The sequence below is a fragment of the Carya illinoinensis genome, chromosome 7, assembly GCF_018687715.1.
Source record: "Carya illinoinensis cultivar Pawnee chromosome 7, C.illinoinensisPawnee_v1, whole genome shotgun sequence".
Lineage (NCBI taxonomy): Eukaryota > Viridiplantae > Streptophyta > Magnoliopsida > Fagales > Juglandaceae > Carya > Carya illinoinensis.
Genome location: NC_056758.1, coordinates 11,754,601 through 11,780,443, shown reverse-complemented (window position 1 = coordinate 11,780,443; position 25,843 = coordinate 11,754,601). Strand labels below are relative to the sequence as shown.

The 25,843-nt window shown below is 37.9% G+C and overlaps 2 protein-coding genes across 2 annotated transcripts; both read right to left on the bottom strand.

Moving 5' to 3' along the window:
• Window positions 1-360: 360 nt before the first annotated feature.
• Window positions 361-1,398, bottom strand: LOC122316167 (protein FAR1-RELATED SEQUENCE 5-like). The gene has a single exon (XM_043132702.1). The coding sequence runs from the start codon at window positions 1,396-1,398 to the stop codon at window positions 361-363; it is 1,038 nt and encodes a 345-aa protein (XP_042988636.1).
• Window positions 1,399-4,284: 2,886 nt separating this feature from the next.
• On the bottom strand, window positions 4,285-18,394 carry LOC122316721. Its single transcript, XM_043133462.1, has 4 exons — window positions 17,929-18,394; window positions 16,381-16,575; window positions 5,862-6,043; window positions 4,285-4,953 (listed from the first exon to the last, which is right to left on the bottom strand). Exons 1-4 carry the CDS (start codon window positions 18,215-18,217, stop codon window positions 4,636-4,638), a joined length of 984 nt encoding a protein of 327 aa, XP_042989396.1. The 5' UTR covers window positions 18,218-18,394; the 3' UTR covers window positions 4,285-4,635.
• Between the last annotated feature and the right edge of the window lie 7,449 nt (window positions 18,395-25,843).

Genomic DNA, 25,843 nt, shown 5'->3' with positions numbered 1-25,843 from the left:
TGTTGTACTCATTCCAGCCCAAAAGTGCTCTTTTAGGAAAACCGGTACCCAATGCTCACGCTCATTGTATAAACTTGTCAACCATGCATTCTCATGTAAGTCGTATGTGTTAATAAAACCGGCCCAACAGTTTTCAAACTCCTGAATAGTTTGTGTGTCGTACACACATTTCATCAGCTCGGTTTTCAGCCCACTTCTATAGGTGGCATACGATCCAAGCTTCTCGGGGACTTTCTTAAGTATATGCCAAAAGCAAAATCTATGTCGACTTTCAGGAAAGACAATAGCAATTGCATTTTTCATTGCTCTGTCTTGATCAGTGATAATTGCCTTTGGAGCTATTCCATCCATACACTACAACTAGGTTTGGAACAGCCATGTAAATGTCTCCGTGTCCTCATTGGAAATCAATCCAGCTCCTAACAGAATCGACTGTCCTTGATGGTTTACACCGACAAAAGGTGCAAAGGGCATCCCATACTTATTAGTCAGGTATGTGGTGTCGAATGTCACGACATCACCAAAATACTGATAAGCAGCCTGACTTCGTGGATCTGCCCAAAAAACATTTTTTAACCGCCCGTCATCGTCTAAATCCATCAACGCAAAAAAGCCATTATTCTTGTATTGCATTCTCATAAAATAGTCACGAAGTGCTCCAGCACCACTTGCACCAAGTCGCAGATGACGGGCTTTGTCGGTGTAATTGTGACAATCCTTTTCCAAAAAAGGGAGGTTCTCAAAGCCACCTGCGCCAACCACAAGAGATCCATAACTCTTGTTCATTCGGATGCCAGCTAAATCATTTGGGTCTAGGACTCTTTTAACGGTTTTACTAACTGCTCTATTGCATCGAAAGAAGCGGGATTTCTGAGGGTTGATTACATGATTATGTGTATTATTCACTGTTGTCAACCGCATCTTCCCCTCAATTCTTAGTGCATTAATCCGGGCCTTACAATCTGTCTTCCCCGTCGGACGTGGGTTTGCAGGATTAGAACTCTTAATCCAGGCCTTCCCTCCCCGTGCACAACCAAGAGTAACATATCTCACACCGTGATTATTAGACCTCTCACTCCTTTGTGTCATCACCCCAAACCCACATCTTTTCGCATGCTGCTTATAATAGCTCAACAGATCTTCAAATGAACTGAACTCCATCCTTGATTTTGGCTCCTCAAAAATATCATCACCATCTGACGATGTCACTACATGTGGTGTACCGGGGGAAACAGGTTTAGTTACGGTCTCAACTGGTCTATCCAACAGTATTTCTTCATCAACTCTAGCGGTGGAAGTACATGGTGCTTCAGTTTCAAATGTTTCTGGTCTATCCTCTTCAGCAAATCTTGCGCTCGTCGCGGAGCTTGTACTCATAAATGGCCTTGGAGGTCCCATTCCATATTGAAATGCATATCCAACGTTTTGCTTCACAAGACAGAAATAAAATATAAATAATATAAATTATAAATTCATGCATTTGTAGGAAAAGCACCACAATGTTGCTTACATTTTTGTTGCCATCTAAATACGGCATGAAAGGTGGTGACCATGCGGGAACTAGTCCAAAATAACCATGCATGGGCGTTGGAAAGTTTTGTAGACCAGTTTGACTGATACCCTAACATAAAAGAAATAATAATAATTAGGATGCTAAATAATTGAGTTGCATTGCATTAGGTTTTTAAATTATAAAATAACATACTCTGGTTGGGTGATTTGAGCTAGATGGTGTTAAGGTAGATGCTTGTTCTTCCGCTTTTCCCATGGCCTGTACAAGTTGTTCACTAATATGATCACATTTCATGAAGCAGTTGTGAAGCAAGCATAATAAAACTTTTCTTTTAATTTAAAACAAATGACAATTACTAATCAATTATCACATCTTACATTTGGAGTTAAAACCTTCATGTTTCTCAGCCATGATTTTATTTTCTTATTACTAAACTTGTACATCACACCCTCAACATTTTCAATTTAAAGTAGAAAAATATGGCCAATTATAACAATAATAATAAATTCTCAATTATCATGAGTCTTGTAATTTATTTTTCCTTATGTCAAACACAAATGCCAACAATTTTCACTTAAAACCCAAAAGGAAAAAACAAATTTGAGCCACATTGAAAGGGGACTTGATAATGGCATGTCCATAGCTGCATGGTGATTATACACAATTTGTTTCCAAATGTTTAAGTAGACTTATCACCATCAATTTTAAAATCCTCAACCATTAGCAGTATGCAATTAGTTCAATTTATTGGTACAGTTTTAACCAACAAAAAACACTCGAAGGTATTTTTTTAACAACAATTCTACACTTGTGTTCAATCTTTTGCACCAGAAAATTATTTAATTTTTCAATCATCTAACTAAACAACAACTGTAAACAACATTTTTTGAAAACAGCTTTTTGTTCCTCATATTAATCTCCAACATCTCACTTTACCTTGTTAATGCAAATGCCATGACATAGACCCACATAGCCACATATATATCTACCCCGTCCATGAGTTCTGCACCGAAACTGAGCACGTTTCATGCAATTTATATACCAGGAAAATCAAACATTTTTTCAAGCATATGATGTTGGTTTTCCGATTGATGGTGGATAGAGAACCTGGCTGTGGTGGTGCCAACGGCAGCCTTAGATCATGACCCACGAAACGCAGCCCGATCCACGAACTGCCAACCCACGTCGCTGACCCACTGTCGCTGACCCGAGGTGATGGCCCACGAAGCTGACCCGAGGTGATGGCCCACGGATCTGACCCAAACTCAACCCACCAAGCTCGCCCAAACAAGCCTCAGGCTTGACCCACCCAACGCAATCGACCTGAACTAAACCCACCCAAGCAAAATAGAGGCCCAACGGTGCTTTCAACCGATCTGCACCCACGACGAACTAAAGAAGCCGGGATTGACAAAATGGGGGAAAGTTTCTCTTCGGTTTCAGTCGCACACCAGAAGCGGGAAAATATTTGCCGAAATGATTCAATCAATCGATTTCTTCCATTTTACTTCGGTCGGTTTTGTTTTTTTTTTTTTTTCCAGCTGACATGGCGTTAGGCTACGTTAGCCAACTGCATACCGATTACATTTGCCGACTGAGTGTAGAATTGTTGTTTTTATCCTGATTCTGTAAAGTAGCAAATTATGGCAAAATCTGTTCTGCAATTGGATACCTTTGTACGTTTGTTTCGATATTTTAATGGAAGTATTCATCATAAAAAGAAAGAAACATTTTCAAATTGTAATCAATGGACTCAGAAATGTAATTGTATTTTAAAAGAAGCTGAATATCCTATAAGTTATCATTTTAGTATACTATGTAAATAGCTCTTCGCCCCTATCTGCAGTTACTAAAGTGATAAAAAGGAAATAGAAAATAAATTACTTGATCAAAAACTTGAAGATTAAAATACTAACATTGGCACTCTATCAAGTATTTAATTTATTGTATAATACTTTAAGGTAAATAAACTTGGTTAGAGATATTATATTTTTAATAAATTTAGTAATTCTTGCTCATCATGCATGTCCACAACTTGTCTTACATCATTAATATGAGTTTATAAAAAGAGTTTTGCTACAGAAAAGTCGGTGCGTAAACACATTACCCAAAGTGAGACTCAATTATAATTTAAAAAAAAATAACAACACCAATAATTGTTTAGCATTGTTGATGTGGAAATCGGTATATATGTAACATTGGTTATTGTTTAGCATAAACTTTTCTTATAAAAAGTCTATTGGTATATATGTACTATTTCCCTTAATTCGTTTTATTAAAAAAGAATCTCATATACTTCGCCACAAATGTGATGGGAGAAGTTACCTTTCTCACTTTTGAATTTGCTACATATTTCTTATTAAATTATCGAAATTTGACAATTTACACCTTATATTAATGCTGGATTGTATCATTTGCCTTATGTTTCATCGATCTTTAAAAGTCAGGTTCTAACAATCGGTACAAACTGCCAAATTTTGGTGCTTGGTAAGAACGTTTGTAGAAAATGGAAAATATAATCACCCTTAGAAAAATTAGTATTAGAAAAGAAAATAGAAATTCGCGAGTTTCTAAAAAAATGATAATTACAATTGTGAATACACAAGTGCCATGTAATCATTTTGAAAAAGTTAATAAATATGAGACTCACATGAAAAGAAACTAATTTTTTAATAATAGATCTCACTTTTTTTCAAAACGACTGCACGTCTTTTGTGGACTCTATGATTTGTATGTAACATTACTCACCATTTCAAAGCCTTGACAGCAAATTTTATCGAAAGCCCTTATTGTTTTTTCCTCTGTAATCTGTATATGAAAAACTTTGTTTATGTTTTTTATCCCCCAGAGGGCAATATACCTATTACCATATGTTGTAATTACTCACATATTTTAAATCCCCCCAAAAACCAAAAAGGAAAGGAAAAAATATCTCATATTGAAACATGATTTATAAACCCAACACTACCGGTAGAGAAGTGGTGTTGCAGATGTACTCTTATTGATAGATGGCTGCATTGTAAGGAGGTGGATAATGTGTGTAAGGCAATGCTGCCTAGACAGCAACAGGCTCTGCCAACAAGATAGATATGCAGGGCTGATGACAGTCTCTGCCTCAAAACTCAACGATCAAGAGCATGATAGACGGGATTAGCTTCAAGTTGCTCGGCAAATTTCTCGAGAACCTCCTTCACCAGTTTACCTAATTTATCGTTCTCTATGTCCACATCACTTTTTCCATCCTTGACATCAGCAAACACTGCATTGTAAAGAAGCACCACTGTTTCATCGGCTTCTAATGGCGGCAAACCCAATGCTTTCCCATTTCTCTCAAGGAAGCCCCTGATTAATTCAAAACTCCCTACACTGTCCTTTCCACTCTGCTTTTCCTCCACTATCTTCCTCACAACATTGTTCAATTCCTCCTCATCACCCAAAATCTGCAATGTTATTTAGTGTTATCAAAATTAATCCAAAAAATGTATATACCATGGAATATTTCTTGATAAGGCTAATGCCAATAATCGCTAAATTCCAGACTTGTTGAAAAAGCCAAACGCATTCGTTTCAATTAAGGGAAACCTTGAGATCCAGTTCAGCCATTGATCCAATAAAGTGCTAGGACGGCAAATACTAGGTCAGAAGGTATGACCAAACTGGTGGCCAATGTCAGAATAAGTTCCAATTACTTCTTCCCATCACCAATGCAAAAAGGTTGATTTTAAGAACATGCTTAGTGTTACCAAATTCAGATTAACTTGTACCTATTAAGTTTAAGCTTATCCATTTTATATTTCTACAACTTTATATTATTAATTTTTCAATTAGTTGCAGAGCACTTCCAAGCTGCTATGATGATCAGGAATTCATAATACTGTTGAACAGTCTAATGCTGGACAGAAGCCAATTTTGTCCTGTATAATCTGATCAAAATCTCTTAAGATTTTCACAAATATCTGATTCATTGGAAAGAATTCTAAAGCCTCTTGTAAACTTTCTTGTGTTATTCTAGAGTGGCTGATATCATTCCCTTTTTTCCCTATTGTAAGTTAATTTCCTCGTTCAAAATACAGTTTCAAGTTTTCTAAACAGAAACAAAACCCACATTGTTTCTTGAATTCAAATTATACCAAAAGAAGTTAGACCTCAATTTCCCCGTAAAAGAAGCAGACTTCTCATTACAGGTTATTGAATAAATACATTAGGTATATTTAACTGAAGAAACAAATTTCATAGCTAAAAAACAAAAATAAAAATAAAAAAGAAGACGAAAGGAAACTACAGGCAAAGATAATTAACAATAATTATTGAAAAGATATCCAAAACGAAGTATGGCAATATGGACTACCTTTTTCAGCCTAGAACCATTGATGATCCTGATGTTCCGGATGCAAACAACATGCTTTTCAGCCAAGGCCTCGGCTAGTTCTTGAAGAACTGGCTGGAGTGATTGTGCAAATTGTGCTTGGCCCAATTCTTCTTCTCCCTCTGGCTCATGTTTCCGTAAGATATCATTTAGCAGAGGAAACTCTGTTCAATTTCACCTCATGGGTTATGATTTGAGAACATTATCATGCATGGAACTGATAATTAATAAAATTCAAGAGTACAGATTAGATTAGCAAGTTCATTGTGAGTCTCTGAATGTGCGTTAGGTACTACTGTCAAACTCTACACATGAGATCCCAAGCACAAATATAGTTGTATCCCATGGCAAGTTTAACTCATTTGAGCCCTTTAACATGAGATCCCACCTATTGAATCTAGGATTATACCTCTGGACGTGGGCTTACGACTAAAAATAAGAAATTAAGCAGATACACTTAGATGAATAAATTATATGGCCCATTAAATTCTATGGTGTCTCAGAAAGAGCTACCTTTGGTCCAGAAGATTGGAAATTTCCCCAATAAAGAATAGAATTCTGTCGATTCTAGAGGATGTACTCACAAAATAGTTTTTCTCACGGACTAAGAGTGTTATGCCTAAGAGTGTGGTGGACCTATTAGCACGCTGGAATAGGCATCATAATAGATCTCAACTGCTGCGGAGTGGAGGATGATACGTTTGTGCTTAATGTGGTGCTTATGGAGGGAAAGGAATGACAGGTGCTTTAACAACAAGGGGCAAGCAGTGGGGGAAATCTGGAATTTCTTTGTTTTTTCTCTTGTTCAGTGGTTTTCTGCTATCGTACAAAAGGGAGGGAATGTTCATGAGTTTGTCTTCTTTTCGGCTTTCTAGAAAGTAATTAGGTGTCTCATTTTGTTTTTCTCATTCGTTTCAATAAAGTTTCTTACTTATAAAAAAAAATAGGTTTTCTCATGGACTAGTGTTTTGAGGGTATGCAATAATCTAAATTGGGGGGGTGGTGAAGATAAGAGTGATAAGCTGTTCAGGCTAGGCCTAGTCACCTTAGTCAAGATACTAATCGTTGGAGGCATGACAGACAACATGCAAAACATAGATCTGGGGCTAAACAGAAATTTTACTTGAAAAAAGTAGGCAAGCTGTAGATGTGCCATATAACATCAAGTACAACCACACTATCATCTGCTAGAGTTGTTAGCTATTATATTAAAATTATTTTATAGTTAAACTTGTCCTTTTATGCAGACAGTCAATATAAAAGAAATCTTTCATCACATTCTCTTTGTTTTCTCTACTTCTTTATCACTCTTTTCAACTTTACAACTCAACTTTTACAACTTTGCTTGCTAAGGGAGCAACCGATCCACTCACTAGTAAAAGCATCAGAATCTGAAGGTCATCAGCTCTGGACTAAGGCATTCTCATGCCAGCATCCATATGCTGGCATCATTGTTGACATGATAATTGAACTCCAGTGACCACACGGTTTGAGTCACCAGAGCCTTATTGGTAGTTATGGTGACTTTTCCAGATTGTTTTAAGCCATATGATGGACTCTTTTTGTGAATGCTGATGCAAAGTTGTTGCCCTTGTTTCTTTGAATAGTTTGTGGACTTTGTTTGTGGTCTGGATGCATCAATATTGCTCATCCACTGTTGGTTGGTTGAATTTGGTTGTTGGTCAACTTTTGCTTGATTATCTTCGCTATGGTTCAGGTAAATCTTCACCATTCAATGATGGCGATATGCCGAAATCAATTAACTCAAAAAAATTAAATGATCTGAATTATACAGCTTCATATGCTATGAAAATCTTCATACGTGGAAAATGAAGATTGAAAATTTGATGGATAATCCACCAGTCATGAAAGATGACTCTTATGTGCATTGGATGAGTGAGGAATCTATTGTTATGGGGTGGCTGTGGCATAATATGGAACCTCACATGGGCACCACAATTGAATGTTGTGATTTTTTGAAAACGATTTGGTAATATATTGCTACATTATTTCTCATTAGAATAGTGTTTCTTGGGTATATGAGATAAAAGAGAAAAACTCCACTACTACGGAGTCTGGGAGGCCATTGTCTGAGCTTTTTGTTCTTTTGATCAGTAAATAAAAATTTTATTGGTAAGAAATATACTTCGAGTATATTGGACATATACAAGAGCAACAGCTAGGAATGATTAATTAGAGATACAAGGAAGTCATGAACATTGAAACCATTGAAATCCATTACAATCAGCCAATGGAGTGAAGTGTTAAAAAATAAAACTCTGATCATCCATTGACCACTCGCAATCATTAAAGCTTCTTTCACTCCTCTCCCTCCAAAGACATCACCAAAGACAAATGGGACCATCTTCCATATTCCTGCAATTTGCTGATTACCACGTAAGCGTCCATAATTTGCTAGGTGATCAACTACCCTTCTCGGCATCACCCAAGCTAATGCCATTCTAGCAGAGAATTCATTCCACAGGGTCCATTTGTCTGAGTACTAGAGTAATCTTTAAAATTTTTGGGATCATCTACTACAGTATCATCCTTTACTATTGACTTGGAGCAAGAGAAGCTTCAGCGGGAGAAATTTATGATTGCTTCTAACTTACAGCTGCTAATATGTACTACCGATTATTGCATCTGTCTTGAGACAAAATACAACTGTTGTCTCCTTAGGGTCTTCTACTTTAGTTCTAATAGTTGCACCTGCGATAGTTTACGCGGTGGTAGTCATATTGGTGGATGTGGTGTCACACCCAAGCCCTAGATCTTAGGGCTAGGGCTGGGGTTTTGGAGTTAAGGCTCACAGGCCCATAATTCTTGCTTAAGTGATCAAGTGTTGTTGGCTAATACCTGGCCCAATCTGGAATACGGGCAGCTGGCAAAGGAATTTTCAGATGGTGCAAAAGAATGTTTTTAAGCCCATAAAACCCCAAGTAATAAACCTGGCCGAGATCCCATGCTGCCAGGAATCCTAATCCTACACAAACTCAAGAAAACCTAAGGCTCTAAGCTGTTCAGCCGAGACTTAGTAGTAGATATTCAAAAACTTCCTAAAACACTATCAGCTTCCACATAGGAGTCCCAAACCCTAGGAATGCTTCAACTGAAAGATAGACCCAAAAAATCATGCCTACTGTCGACTTGGGGAACTCCCAATCTCGGTGGGAAACCTAGGTTGCAGCCAAGAAGCATCGAAGAACCTCTAAGAAAAGAGGTTGCCCAACCCTAGAAACCTAAAGCACACTCACTTATCCAAGAAACGAAAGTCTCCTAGAAACCTTCAAGAATCAGGTATGCTCAGCCCCTCTTGCATTCTGTTGCCACACTATTTCCCCAAGACTCCTTAGGTTTTCAACCATTTAATTTAAATAAATAAATAAAAATCCTTAAAATAGGATAGTTATGGAAAGATTCAATTGATGATGACCTTGAAGATAAATAATGACATAGAGGAATGCTACACATCATCCCATACCACACACTTTATATATTAAAATATTATTTTTTATTTTTTTTATTTTTTATTTCATTTTATTCTTATTAAACTAATTAAATTATTCTATTTATTATCCACACACTACATATTTATCATAGAAAAATGAAAAAAAAAATTATAATATGTGTGATGTGTGAAGTGTGAGGATGACAAGAAGAATTTTCCTACGTTTAATATGGATATTTAAGCGATAAATATCAAAGTGTGATAAAATACCAAATATTACATTAGATCTATTTTGAATTACGTACTTAGTGTCAATTTGATATTTTATAGATTTATTTGTATGAAAAATACTGAAAGTTCTAACCAACAGCCAGTTCTAGCCTCACCTGACTTCACACAACCATTTACCATTGAGTGCGATGCCTTGGGAGGGGCCTCAAAGGCAGTCTTGATGCAAAGGGGAGGCCAATTACATTTTTTAGTCAAATGTTGAAAGGAAGATCACTACAGCTCTCTACTTATGGAAAGGAACTATTTGCCTTGGTGTCTGTAGTTCATAAGTGGCGCTCCTACTTGCTTGGTCAATCTTTTGTGAATGGTCGCTATTTTTTTAATAGGGAAAATTTGATGGGAGGGTTTAGAGATTTTTTCTTCCATACATTGTAACTTTGGGCTTCGGCTATTGTATTGAGTGGGACTAGCTTTAATGACTTTTATGTTATTTCATAGCACTTAGATTGTAATTAGGTTTTTCTCTTGTATACTTCCCGTTTACTTGGGCTTTGCCTAATTATGTGGATTAATAAATTCTTCTTAATTACCAAAGAAATATTCTCAAAGGCCATTTTAGCATTTTCTGTGCAATCAAAATTATTCTTCTTAAGCATGCTGGTGAGGGGTGCTACAATACCACCATATCCACGGGTATATCTCCTAAGAACCCTTTTAGCCCCTTAATAGAGTTAGGTAGGTGCCATTGTATCATTTTGCTTGCAACTTCTTTGGATTTGCTCCAACTCCTTGGGCAGAAATCAAGTGCCCTAAATATGTTACCTCACTAAAGCCAAATTTGCATTTGGAGAGTTTGGAAAATGGTTAATGTTGTCTAAGAGTTTCCAAAGCAATTTGTAAGTGTCTCACATGCTCCTCTTCGCTTTTGTTGTACACCAAAATGTCATAAAAAACACTAAAATAAGCTTTCTGAGGATGGCTTAAATACCTCATTCATGAGACTTTGGAAAGTTGAGGGAGCATTAGTTAGTCCAAAGGGCATAACTAACAACTCATAGTGTTGCTCATGAGTTCTAAATGTTGTCTTGAGGACATCATTGGGCCTCAAATGAATTTGGTGATAACCATACCTGAGGCCAAGTTTGGAAAACACTGTTGACCCATGCAATTCATCCATAACCTCCTCCATAATAGATATTGAATTTGTCCTTACTGGTGACTTGATTAAGGGCATGATAGCCTACACAAAGGTAGTAGGTCCCACTTGCCTTTCTAACCAACAAAACAGGTGATGAATAGGGACTCTGGCTTGGTTGAATGACCCAATAAGCTAGGAGTTCCTTCACTATTCTTTCAATCTCATCCTTATGAAAATAGGGGTAACGGGAGGGCCTTACTTACACAGGTTTAGAATTAGGCAATAAGTTAATTGAATGATCATGGCACCTTTTTTTTTTTTTTTTGTGTGTGGGGTGGGAGTCCCTTACAAACACATCTGCATATGTCTAACAAAAGCTGTATTAACCCCACTAGTTCTTCTACTCCTGTTAACTCAGGTTCTTCAATTAGCTGCAAGACTACTCCCTTTGCCTTGCGCTAGTGAACTTTTTTTAATGAGCCTTCCTCAATCAATTGGGATGCAACCAGCCCTTTAAGTTCCACAGGTTGAGTCTTGTAAGTGAATTGCATGGTTAGTTTTCCAAAGTTCCAAAGAATGGAGCCCAATCCCCTTAGCCATTGAATGTGGAACCTGAGACCCATACTTTCCCCTTCACTGGGTAGTTTCTCCCCACTGGCCACTCCGACCTTGACCCTTTTATCAAGATTGATGGGTAGCTGCCCCCCTCTTTATTGAAGCAAGGTCCACAAAATTGTGTGCTGCCTGCGTCAGTCAAGATAATGACCCACTGAGACACAACCTTTGCTTTTAATCTCATAGTCCAAGGGTTGTGTGAACCTATGATGGCATGTAGTGAGATCTCTGGATTTTCAGTAATGGAAATGAAATCTCGAGATTCACTATCGGTCTCCTTGTCACCAATTATTTGCCCCTTTTTCTCTTCAACCTCATTGTCTTCCAGAACTTCTTCTAAAATGTATAACCTAGGGTTTTGGCACTTGTGACTTGGATCCCACTTAGAATCACAATAGTAACACAATCCACTCTCCCTCCTATCCTTCATCTGAGTTTGGTTGATCCTTTAAATTGGCATGTTGGTCTTAAGTGAGCCCTTGTTGGATTCCACAACAGGGACATGTGGATATTTTAAGATTTCGGGTTCATTAAGAGTGCAACAAGGAGCTCCTATGATACCTTCTGGTGAGGGCTACATTTCCTTCTTGTATCATAGCAAGGCTATAGGCGGCAACCAAATTAGTAGGATTTAACATCCTAACGATTAGGTGAATCTCATCTTTTAGCCCACTCATGAAGCAACTCAATTTGTTGGCTTAAAATAGTCCCCTCAATCTATTCGAAAGGCACTCAAAAATGGCCTTAAATTATTCTACAAACCTTGTTTGACTCAATCTAGTCAATGACTCCATGTGGTCATCATATGGACTTGGTCCAAATCGTACCAACAAAGCTCTAACAAAGGCTGCCCAATCCATGACTACCCCCGTTTCTTCCATGTTTTGAAACCACATGGGAGACTTGCCCTCCATGTGAAAGGAAGCAAGCCTAAAGCCTATGTTGAGGTAAAGTGTTATGAAAAGCAAAAAAGTGATTCTCCTCTCCATGGAAGGTTGAAGAATCAACTCGAACTGTTTTAGTCTGCACCTCCCCAGACTGACAACCTGTATTTTCAGAATGCATGTCTACCCCCGATGATGATTCTCCCTGACAATGGTTTTGATACTTCTTTTGCAGCTCTAATGTTGACACTGCCAGCTGGTTCACCACAGAGTCTGATTGTCACTTCAAGGCCAATATTTCAATCTCTAAATTTTTGAACTATGAGTCTGTAGTTTTCTTTAGGGTGTTCAACCCATGTTGCAGCTGGTTAAGAGGTGTTCCTTCAGCCATCCTCAAGCTCAGCTGAGATTGGTATCTCTGATACCAACTTACAACGACAAGCAGAATAACAGAATTCCTAACATTACAGCCTCCTGGCCAATAGACGTAAAACAACTCAAACGTAGTAACAAACTAAAGATAAAACTAATAAAAGCATTCCCTGCCCTGTGTTCTTCTCTGATGCTTCCAACACAGTATCCCATCTAGGCCCCAACTAAAGTGATCCAAAGGCTGAGAAACTGCCATGTCACGTCCATTTGTTTACTAGACACATCAACTGCTTCTTCTCTCAAACCTCCTTCTCTCCTTAGTGTCGGTCTTTCCCCATAGCTCTCAGTCACTACCTCAACAGCCATGGTTGGTTACAACACCCTCACTGCCATACACCAGAAAATAGATCCTGTAGTGCCGCCCCAAACCTCCAACCTTCTTCCAAGTTTCCATCCTCAAGAAATTCAAGAAGGTCAAGAAACCTTGCAAATCATGATTCTCATTGTCTACCATTCCTTATTATTGAATATACTCATCAATCTGGCCAATCATGGGTTGTACCGGTGCTAGAACAGACCAGAAGAACAACCACTTCAAGCAAACTTATCAGGCAGAAATCCTACCGCAGAAGTTATCCAATGTTTCCTTGATTCCTCTATGTGACTTAAACTTAAGGACAAACATGCTGATCACATGTCATTAACTATGCCTTTACTACATCAAGAATTCAAGATTGGGAAATAATAAATACTCTCTCTTTTTTTTTTTTTATAAGTAATAAGAGATTTTATTAAAAGCAAGCAAATAGGCTTAGCCCAAGTACTCCGGAAGTATACAAGCTGACACACCTAAATACAAGCTGAAACACTGGAAGTATACAGGCGAAATAATAGCTACTCTCATCGAAACCGAAACCCTAGATGCATGAATCTGTCCAGCTTTGCATGATATTGTGAAATTCTGACTATGGTGCATTAATACACACACTTAATCACAACTCAAATCAAAATCCTACGATGCAGTCCAGATATACAGCATGAAGGAAATCAGAAAACAAAGATCTTGATACCAAAATATCATACACCCTTGATTTCATGTCCCTTTGAAACCGTGTCAAATCTCACCAAGTTTTTTAAAACTGTCCAAATAGTCCCTCTATCCTACGGATTTCATGTACGGTAGACATGCATATATATGCATACAAAGCATTTAGTGAAGCCTAATGATAGAAGTCATGGTTAAAGTCAGATTTTACTCATCACAAAAAAGCCATTATGTAGGCAGTATCGAAGCTTAGAGTAGAAATTTTTTACAATGATTTTCTTCACATGTTTAAGCCCTCAAAACATTCACTCATAGCATATACCATTGCACATATTTTCATTAAATCAAAAGGCCAAAGTACAAGATCATTATCTGCCCTTACACCCGAGAGTCCGTAGGTCTGTGACTCTAACATGCAAGTTATGAAAGCTTGCTAAATTCAAACCAAGGACTGACAAGGGTTGCTGCCAGGGAACCTAAAGAACCTTAAAACCAAAATTTCCCTCTTGTTTTAAAGCCTACATATGATCAAAAGCATGTTACATGTTATGAGATTGGCAAACCCCCAAAATACACACGGCATGACACAAAGATGGAGACAAATTAGGTTTTTTTGAGCAAGCTCTTCACTTTTGATAGTAACTACAAGATCCCCCTTAAATTTCCAAACACTTCGTTGGGCCAATCCAACATAGGGTGCATAGTTCAAGTCCCACACTTTTGGTTGGGATAGGGTTTGATACCATTTGTAATGCCCCTAAGGAAGGCCCAAGCTATATTTACTCAATGGTACAATTGAAGCCCCATTGGAATTATTATAAAGAGTAAGAACTTCATTCCAAGCAAATGTGGGATCCATACACCACCTACACTCACCATATAGTATGGGGTATCACAATCTCCCCTCTTAAATTCTCGGCAACCTCGTCAGGCCATTTAATCATAGGTGACATGGCTCAAGTCCTACATTTATAGTTGGAATAGGCTTTGATACCATTTGTAACCGCCCAAGACATATTTGTGCCATACTCCAAAAGGGCTAGTCAATGGTACGATTAGAGTCCTATTGGAATCATTATAGAGAGCAATAAATCCTCCCTCCCAAGCAATTTGGGATCCCATACACCACCTACACTCATCATTTAATATCGGGTATCACAATCACACAACAAGGGTCCTTTTGGGCATATGGCACAAAGTAGTGTGGGAAAGACTAGGTTTTTCTTTGCTCAATGGTTGGTGGCACTGTTGCAGAGTGGGGAGAATAATTGCCTGAAAATTCTAGGGCTGAATGAATTAGAGAGTGGCATGGATTGGTGTATTTATACAACCTGTGTTTTAGGGATTGTTGGGGTTTAGGAATCTTGGGTTGCAGCAGCCGCTAGTGTTTTCTTGTGACTCTAAGGGGCGGCATAAGCAATTTATTGGCTGATCTACACCTCTGACCCCTTGTGCTCTATATGGATCTTGCAAGAGGCCATGTTTGGACACTTAGAAGAGATGGGAACACGACATCTCATCTTATCTCAAAATTTTTCATAATTTCCTTCCTGAAGATCACTCAAACACAACATTTTTCAATTTCAAATCTTCAACTTTTTCATCTAATTATTACCTAATCGTTACAACTTTCCCAAACTTCCAAACAAAATACAAAAAATAATACAACTTTTTCAAATTTCAAAACAAAAATAATATTATAGAAATATATTCAAACAATATTTTAACTTTATAATATTTTTATCCAACTTTTTTTCTCTCTTTTTCCAAAACCAAATAAAACATCTTAACACAAACTATTTCAATACTATTCACAAACTATTTCACTATGATTCACAGACTTCTCATCTCATCTCATTAACCAAACATGCCCTTAGAGTCCTAGGGTTTTCTTGAGTGTGGCGGTAGCTTAGGGCTCAATAGGATACTTCTTGGTTTAGGACTCCAAGGTTGACTCATGAGGTTTGGTAGCCCTATCTCTTGGAGATTTCTTGGGTTTTCTGGGCTGTGGCAGCAATTCCCTGTGCTTTTCCTACTTTATCTTGGATTCCTACCAAGAATGTGAGTCTTTATGATCTCCTGAGACAGCAGCAGAATGTTGGAGCTTTTGTTAGGGTTTTGCTCTTATAATCAGCCCATGGATCTATCTTCGTAGGGCAAGAATAACCCCTTGGTGTCGGTGAGTCCAGAATTTGATTTCCTAGTAAAAATAGGATTCCCAGTCCATCTAGGAAATCTTCAATTATCAAGAATCTTATATTTTTCCCCTTTGGAAATTGTCATATAAGTTTGAGAATAAAGTAAAAACAATATTAAAACAATTCCCCAGTCTTGGGGGCTTAGGTTTGAAATCTAGCCCCAACCTTAGGATCTAGGGCTTGGGGGTTACACATTATGTGGAGGGTCAATGGAACATTGTGTCACTTTTAGGAGATAATGCAATTTACCAATATAGTCAACGAATATTTCCTAGAAGTGCATTTCATTGGCCTAAAAGCTTTTTTCCTTGACTCGAAATTTATTTCCTCCCATTCTATCTCTCATCTCTTTCTTTGTCTATATTTGTTCCAAATAATGGTTTCAGATCCACAAATGAATCATCAAAAAGTTTATATACAGAATCCACATTCAACCGAAAATTCGAAAAATCCAAATTCAATCTACCAGTGCAAAATTCATTACAAATACTAATTTTAAAAAACTTATTCTTTCAATATTATCCACAAACCATAATATAATAATAACCTGAAACTACTAAAGCAAACCTGAGAAAGGAGGAACACCCATTTCGACTCCCATGAGGACAAGAGCATTCCGTATCTCACCCTTGCTGATCTTCCCCTTATCTTCTGCATCTAAATCAGTGAACAAATTCTCCGATATCATCGCAAAATCATCCTCGTCATCTAAAAACAACTGGAGAATTTTCCCATCCAATATGGATATAACAAGTGGATCATCTGAACAGAATTTTCACCCATAAGGACACATTTTTTTCAATTCATCAACATAATGAGGAACACAAATACACATGCATATTTTTATATGTGCACTAATAAATTTGATTCACAAGATTTAAAAAGTCAAGTTCTCTCTCATCTTTCCTCTTTTAAAAAACCCACATTTTCACACAAAAAAAAAAATCATCTAGTTTCAATTTAGTTTTCAGAAACATGGATTTTTCTTTCCCTTTCTCATAATCCCTCAGCCACCAAACATAGCAAAATCCATCCTCCTAACATAACCGCACGCATTCACACATGCACACAAATTAGATATAATTCAAGCTTCAAACATCATAACGTGTACAAGTACACACACATGCACAAACAAAGTAAATGCAATCCAAGCTCCAACCATAATCACACACACACACAACTTAAACACATTAAATGTACAATTCTATATTGGTTGGTATAACCAATAAATTAATATGATTTTAAGATCTAAACATTCAAATACTCTCTTCTTCCTTCTCCAAATTTTCTCAGCAACCAGCATAGCCAAAGAAAAAAAAAAACCGTATTATATTTGATTGTGTGATATTCAACCATGTTAATTTTCTTTAGCTTCTCACACTTTCTTAGGAACCGAGCACAATCAAAGCCTATATTGAAGCATTTTAGATTGTCGGTGATCCACGGATCATGCTGAACATTCTCTCTCTCTCTCTCTCTCTCTCTCTCTCTCTCTCTCTCTCTCTCTCTCTCTCTCTCTCTCTCTCTCTCTCTCTCTCTATATATATATATATATATATGTACACATATTCTTCCTTTTTGCTGGTTAAAGCACTAGTAGAAAGCTTTTCAGTTTTACTAGAGGAAGGTTTTTCAATCTTGATATTTTTGAGCATTTGATTAATTTTATCAAGAGTTTGGGCCTGTTTTGTTTTAGGATCAAAGATTGGCCTTTTCTCTGGTAAAATAATCAAAGGTTTTTCAATGGTATTTGAAATAGGTTTTATATAGATAGATAGAGGCCAAACTATGACACGGTGACTCTTATATCAATTTTGATGGTGAAGCTTTATAATAATTTAAGACAATTAACTGATCAAAGATGTTCGAATACAGGAAGAACCTGTATGCATTCAACCAAATAAGGGCTGAGCATCTTTGATGATGAAAGTTTTGACACCTTTTTATCGGAAAAAAGAGACAATAACTAAAAACTTGACGCTCTAAGTTTACTCATATATCACCCATATTCAAGCACAAAAGAACAGTATATTTGAAAAGCTTCGATCTACAAATAATCACACTTTTGAGCTCCATCAATGTTATTTCTTTATCAGCATACGTAGAGCTACGTACCTTTTAGTCGATCGGCAATGGCGTTGAGGTAGTCTGCGAGACTCCGGGAAGCTTGGTCTCGGCTGAGTTGGGTGTGGCGGAAGGAGAGGACGTCGTTGACGTGGATGCTTTGGAGAGCGGAGGACTTGACAGTTTCGGGCAATGAGACGCCAAAGAGCGCCGACGAGACTCTGGAATCGGCGAGGTCGAGCACCTCCGCTCCGGTCAAAGCGGGGCCGTGGTCCGGCAGGGTCTGGTCAAGTGCTCTTAGGTGGGTCCCGTCCAGAATAGTCAATGCGCTGTCTGACATTTTCACAGAGAGAGAGAGAGAGAGAGAGAGATTTGAAGATGAAAATAATGGCACTGTGTTGAACTGGTTTTGTTGTCCTTCTCAATTTCTTCAGCAACCAGTTTTGAATCTTGATCCCCGGAATAGCCAGTCCAGAGAATAGTCTTGGTTGTTGCAACTCAACTATCTCAAATGATACGGAACATTATTTTTAAAAATTTTTTTTATAAAAAGTCCTACTTTATATATTTTAACTTAAAAAATTAAATTTATCTCAATTTAAAAAAAAAAAAAATTTAACTCAACTAAATGGGATTTCCAAAATCTATTTACAATTCAATTCAATTTATCTCAACATCCAAACATAGTCTAAGTAAGGGTGTTCATTCGGGGTTTCAGATCGTAAATCCGAATATACCCAACCCGAAACCTGTGACTTAAATCTGGGCCGGTTTCCAACCCAGGAGTATCCAAATTAGGACCCTGGGTGAAACCCGAATGAATCCGAGTTTTATAATTCAAAAATCCGAGTTCATGTATACAACCCAAATTTAAAATAAAAAATAATTATAAAAATTAAAAAAACCTATATTTTGTTATATTTCCGCCCAATATCACATCGCAACTAGCTCTACTTGAATCCTCCAGACACTCAAATCTTTCACCCCAGAGTTTTACTCACCCAAGAGTAATATTTCTGACCCAAAATAACAATCACACCCAAGAACTAAAAAGGAGAAAAGGCTCATTAAAGAGGAAGAACCACTTGGGAAGAAGGGAGAAAGCACGAGGCGGCGAAAGAGTAGTCTAAGAAACGGAGCGTGACTTTCGTCAACGGGTGGTGGCTACGTCAGTGGGATTGTACCGGTAAAACTATTACTATGTAGAGCCAAATATTGAAGGTTTGACAACAATCCGATCCATGATGGGAATCCTCCGTTGAAGCCATTGAATCCAAAATCTAAGCTTTTCAATCAGCGAAGATGAGCCAATTCTTTGGATAATGAGCTATAAAAGTTGTTGTTTTTCTCTCTTTAATTATCAGCGTAGAACTCGAGGTTGGAAAAGTGAGGCTTTAATGAGGCTCTCTCTCTCCCTCTCTCTCATTTATGGAGGTTGGAAAAGTGAGGCTTTATCTACAAGGAGTGTAGTAGATCAGTGCCGCATCCTAGAAAAGTGAGGCTTTTCCGCTTTAATGAGTCTCTCTCTCTCTCTCTCTCTCTCTCTCTCTCTCTCTCTCTCTCTCTCTCTCTCTCTCTCTCTCTCATTTTATGTACAATCTCTTATCTCGACTCTTCTATTTTATTTTTTCCTTCTAATTTATTTTAAAAGTTCTGTTTTGATTGACATTAGAAACTGGATGAAGCTAGTTTTTAAAAAGGACACGTGTGACGCCCCCAAATCCCCACGCCCAAACACGGGGAAATTGAGACGTCCGGATGGTGACAACCCGGGTCACCATCCCATCGACGGGTGCCGAGTGTGTGCAAGGCAACAGAGGTGTACAGATAAACACGCAGCGGATAAAGAAGGTCATAACTAAGTACCAGAATTTCTTTTCTTAACTTAATACAAGCTGTTTAAAACATACATAGATAAATATTACAAAACACGAATACAGTTTTAAACAAATATAAAGATAGCATCAGCAACCCGGCGGAGCCGCATCCTCGGGCTCAGCCTCCTCCTCTTCGTCCTCCAACTCTGCATCAAAAGCTACGGAACCACGAATGGTACCGCAGGTAAGTAAACCCAAACACTACCAGATAAAAACACATAAAACTCATACAAGATGCATGAAACATGCCCCATGCACAAGCCCACCAAAAACCCAAGTTTTCCACACACGCCAAAAACCCATTTGGCCCGAAAGCATATCCTTTCCAAAAACACGCCAAAAGTCACATTTGGCCGCCAAAAGTCCATTTGGCCCAATATCTCGCCGGAAGTCCATCCGGCCCAATATCTCGCCAGAAGTCCATCTGGCCCACGCCAAAAGTCCCATTTGGCCTCATAAACCATTATCCAATTTTAACCATATGCACCATGACCTCCCCTAGGGGTCATCCGCACACCCTGGCTCCAGTGTCACACCGTAGAGTACCACTACGCATATGACACCTAACGAGCGATGCCCAGTTCCGCGCCCCGCGCGTGGGTAGCCAAGCATCCTCTAGCCCTCGCCAGCGAAGGGCCACGAAGTCGGTGAGTAGGGCGATGCCCGGTTCCGCGCCCGGCGCGTTCGTAGCCAAGCATCCCCTAGCCCCGCTCCCGTCATCTCTCTCGACAACTCAGGGGACATCACTCAGTTTATCCCGCTCCCGAGTGACCAGAGGAGCTCCACCGAGATAATAACCCATCCCGGCTTGGGCTCGTGATACACACGCACCCGTAAAACCACTCACGCCAATACACAGGCTTTTCACACAAATCCCACAAACACACGTGCATGCACCATGTAATGCCATAACAATGCATAATAAAATAATCCAATAACATAAAACAAATAAACAGGCAACTCCGTCCTCCATCCATCCGACCCCCGAAACTCCTCGGACTCAGTCCGGAATCAACAACCAACAACAGTAAATAATTGAATGAGCAATATATATTAAAATCTGAAAATAGGGTTTGGAAAATACTTACAGCGCTATATGGCAATTTTAGAAAACAAGCGGCGTTGCAAACGGCGGAAAAACAGCAACGTCACAGTGAAAATTCACTGTGGCCGTGGGTCTGAAAAACCCACTTTTGAACGGGGACAAACTAGGACACGAGATTGATAGGGAATGGTCTAGAGGTGGTTGTGAAGCTATTGGAAGTGACGGACGGCCGTGGGTGGCGGCGGAATGGCCGGAAATGGCCGAAAATGGCAAATCGGAAAACAAGCTCGTGGGAGCTGCTCCGGTGGTCGTTGGAGGCCGGAAATGGGTGGGTTAGGACGGCAAGAGGCCGGTGATGAAGTGGTGAAGAAATGGTGGCCGGAGGTGGAGCGACGGCGGCGGATCGGAGTGAAATCCGTGCGCCCTTTGGAAGCTTTTTCCGGCCAAATGGCCGGCCGGTTGGGGGTGGTTTTCGGTGGGGAGGTACACCGGAGGGAGGGGAAGAAAATGGGACCGGTGGGAGGTCGGGAGGTGGCCGGACGGCGCTGGGCTGGAGGAGAGAGAGACGACGCGGGGGAGAGGGAGGGAAGAGAGAGAGAGCACGGGGGGGGGGGTTCGGTCGAGCGGGAGAGGAGAGAAAGAAAAGAAAAAAAAAAGAAAAAGAAGGAAAAAGGAAAAGAAGGGAAAAGAAAAAAAGGAAAAAGAGGAAAAAGGAAAAAGATGTAGGGAAAAGATGAGGTCCAATCCTCTTTTCGGGAAGCAAAACTAACCCGCTAAAAAGATTAAAAACCACAAAACAACTAAATAAAACACCACATCAAATAAACTAAATTAAATTGAAAACCAAATTTAAAAACGCGAATAAATTAAAATAAATAGCTAATATATTAATTAAAATAAAAACAAATATCTCAGCGAAAATACACTCAAAAACGGGTCATCACAACACGGGTACCCAAGTTTTAAACCTGGACCGGGCAGGTCCGAGTTTTGCAACCCGGGTTTGATCTGGTCTGGAGCCCTGAACCGAAATCCAGTTTTCTGGATTTTGGACTGGACCAGATTAAAACCCGGCTCAGATGAACAATACTAAGCCTAAGGTCTCATTTGGTTTTATATATAGTCTCAATACATCTCACTCCATCTTAATATCCAACTAACATTCAAGCACAAACATATTTCAATTCTAATTTTCATATTTTTTATTTAATCATTATAGCTTTCTCATACTTCTAATTAAAGCACAAAAAATAAATCAACATTTTCAAATCTTAAAACAAAAATAATACTAAAAATTTATATTTTGTTTTAAAATTAAAAAAAAAAAATAACGAGAATTGAAAGATCACAATATATAAAACTAGTTCTTCAGGAACTCAATATTATTTCTCTCGACTTTCTTGTTATGTGTCTTACCAAAAATGCTCCTCAAGACTCTCTTTTATAGGCATGAGAGAATACATAATATTAAATAGATACATGAACTTAGGGAATGACAATACATGAATCAAGAGAATACATGAACATGGGAAATAGGAATACATGAATGGATAAGAATTCTAATAGTCATCCATCAAATACATTGAATGTATTTTACTGTATTCATGTACTTATAGTACTCCTTGTTTGATAACCATACATAAAAAACATGTCTCATTAAAACATTGCGAAGGAAAAACTAGATGGAAAAAAAAAAAACTAAAGACGAAGGAAAAAGAGTACAATATCGTTGTGTACCATAAAATGTTTTAGGATTGTTTCGTTAAAACCTTGCAAAAGAAAACCTAATGGGGAAAAACCTTAGTGAAGGATAAAGAGTACAATCTGTATGATTATTTCTCCCCCTCAAAAGTATACAGAGCTTCAATAGTTTACAATGAAAGATTTTTGAGTTAACACATTCCAATGCCATATAACAACTTTTTAAATATTGTAGTTGGTATTGCTTTAGTGAATAAATTTGTCAAATTGTCACATGATCTTATTTACTTGACATCAATATCCCCGCTCTTCTAGAGCTCATGTGTATAAAAAAATTTTGGCGAAATATGCTTGATTTTATCATATTTGATATAGCCTCTTTTAATTTGTGTGATACAAGGCTTGTATACTATTACAAGTAACATCATTTTCATATATTATTGTTCTTTGATTGTAGATAATCCACACTTATCTTGAATATGTTGAATTACTAATCTTAACCAAATACACTCTCAAGTTGCTTTATGAATTGCAATAATTTCTGAGTGGTCGAGAAGTAGCAACTAATGTTAGTTTGATAGATCTCCATGAAATAATTGTACCTCCATAAGTGAACAATTATTTTGTTTGTGATCTTCCTTTATGCAGATCGGAAAGGTAACCCAAGTCTGCATAACTAACTAATTAAGGATTTGATAATTTTGTATAACAATTCCATGTCAATCATATCGTTCCACAAAGGTAGTGTAGAAAATGTTAACTCCATTCCAGTGCCTTCAAGTTGGTGCAGAATTATATCTTGATAGTAAATTAACTGAAAATGAAATATTTGATTTTGTGTAATTTGCAAGATACATTAAAGTACCAATTGCACTTAGATGTAGTACTTTAGGATCAAAATTTTTTTCATCATCTTCTCAAGGGCGAAATGCGTATTTTTTCACATCAAGTGATTGGACAACTATTGGAGCACTTAAAAAATGAACTTTGTCCGTGTAAAAGTGTTTCAGGATTTTTTCTGTATATGTTGATTGATGGACAATAACTCCATTTGAAAAGTACTCAATTTGCAGACCAAGACAAAATTTTATATTTCTAAGGTCTTTCATTTTTAAATAATTTGGGGCTTTTGACAGCTTTTTTGAAGCTTCAACACAATTTAAGTCATCTACATATACTATAATAAATAGCAAATCCAGAATTTGAATTTTTTTATTTTTATTTTATATTTTTTATGAAAACATATGGGCAAATTGGATTATTCACAAATCCTTTATTTATTTATTTTTTATAGGAAAACAAGCTTTATATAAATGAAAGAGAAACCATTACAAAGAATGTTTATCAAGCCATACGGCTTGGGAGACACTAGAGGGAATACCATCCCACCACATCTTTACATCTTTCACATTCCAAGCATTTCTAGCTAGCCTACGAGCAACTTCATTATCAATGCGATTTACATATTGAACATTGCAAATCTAAAACATTTATTAATCTTCTAGTCTCCTACTCCAATTTTCGTTGGTCCATGAAAGAATCACTACTTTGTTTGATTTCATAAACCGTCACCAAACAATCATTTTCAAGGGATAAGATTGTTTATTCTCATATTTGCACAAATCTATAAACCACTCAGCATGGCAAGTATTTTAATGGAGAAAGGATCAGGGACTTCCTCCTCCTTTTTACTAACACCACATTCCCACTTGAGTCTCTTAGAATGATCCCAACATCAGCCTTTTTTTTCTTGTCATAGAATAAAACACAATCCACATTCAGTTTATAAGCACTAGTTGGGGGTGGAATCCATTGAGTAGAATTCTGACTTTGAGGATCCTGCTATTGTCTGGTGGGCTGGGAGAGCTTCTTCAAAGAAAATAAAATATCAACCCTTGACTAGGGTCCATGCAGATTTGCTCATGTAGTAAAATCATCAACTGTGCCCTTTTCCTTAACATCTAGTGCCACATCCATAAAGGCCAGGGACTGATCCATATGCAAAATCATAGGCAGGTGTTTGGACCAGCACTAGTGAATATTATGACAATGTTAAAGGGCATGTTACAAAATCTCTAGACTGTCATCATAAAAGATACATTTTTCCTCAACTTCAATCTTTTTCATTCTCAGAAACCATCAACTGTACCATAGTGTATTATGAGAGTTTGCATTAGAAGACTCACCCCTGATAGTATCTTTACAAGCCTTGAAGAATCAATAAGCACCCTTCACACTAAACCTACCGCTTATCTCATTTTTCCAAATCCATTTATCTGCCCCACCACTTGGACTGTCTCGATCACCCTCTAATAATGGATCAATTTATTATCATAGTTTGCCCCACCAGTTGGACTGTCTCGATCACCCTCTGATAATGGATCAGTTCATTATCACCCTATGATAAGTCAAACTGATCCATATGAATGGATGTTGAAATAATTTAAGATAAGTCTATCTTGATCCACCCCCTCTTGCCATACACCACTACTATCTTGCAACTTCTAGATACTGTTCTTTTTCCCTCATCTGTGAAGCTTTTGCATGAAAGAACTATCTCTATTTCCACATAAGTTCTTCTCTCTCCAACCATATCTAAACCTCATCTCTAGTTGAGTTAAGAGCTTCTCTGTTAACCTCCCTTGGATTAAATTACTGTAGCAATTGGAGCTTATGCTTTGCCTTCTGAAGCTGTGTATGTACCCTACCAAACTTGTGCTTGTTCCACAATTCTAATGTTTGTTGCAGCCTTTGATAAGTTCAATAACTTCACTCATGCTACTTTGTGAGGACCCTTGCTTCCAAGTATTTTCAATAATCTGAGTGCAATCCTTCTCTCCAAGCCACATTGCCTAAAATCTGAAGGGCTTTTTCCTTCTTTTATTACATCTGCCTCCATTTAAGTCCAACCAGATTGGTACATGGTCAGAGTAAGCTATTGAGCCATATGTAATAGAAGCCCTTTGGTAAAGTTGACACTAATTGAGATTTACAACAAAACGATCGAACCTCTCCCAAATAGAAGATGGTTATCCTCTATTATTGCACCAGGTAAAGGTTGACCCAGTGAATCCTAAATCCTTGAGCTCAAAGTCTGATAAAATCATTCTAAAGTCAAGAATTTGTTGTTCAGGTTTAGCTCTAACCCCCTCCCCCCCCCCCCCCCCCCCCCCCCCCCAACTTCTCACTTTGAGCTGAAATCTTATGATCATAACGCGTTGTAAAATTAAAGAAAAATAACAAGAGAATGAAGGATCACAATGTATGAAACTAGTTCTTTAGGAACTCAGTATTATTTTTCTCGACTTTCTTGTTACATATCTTACCACAAATGCTCATCAAG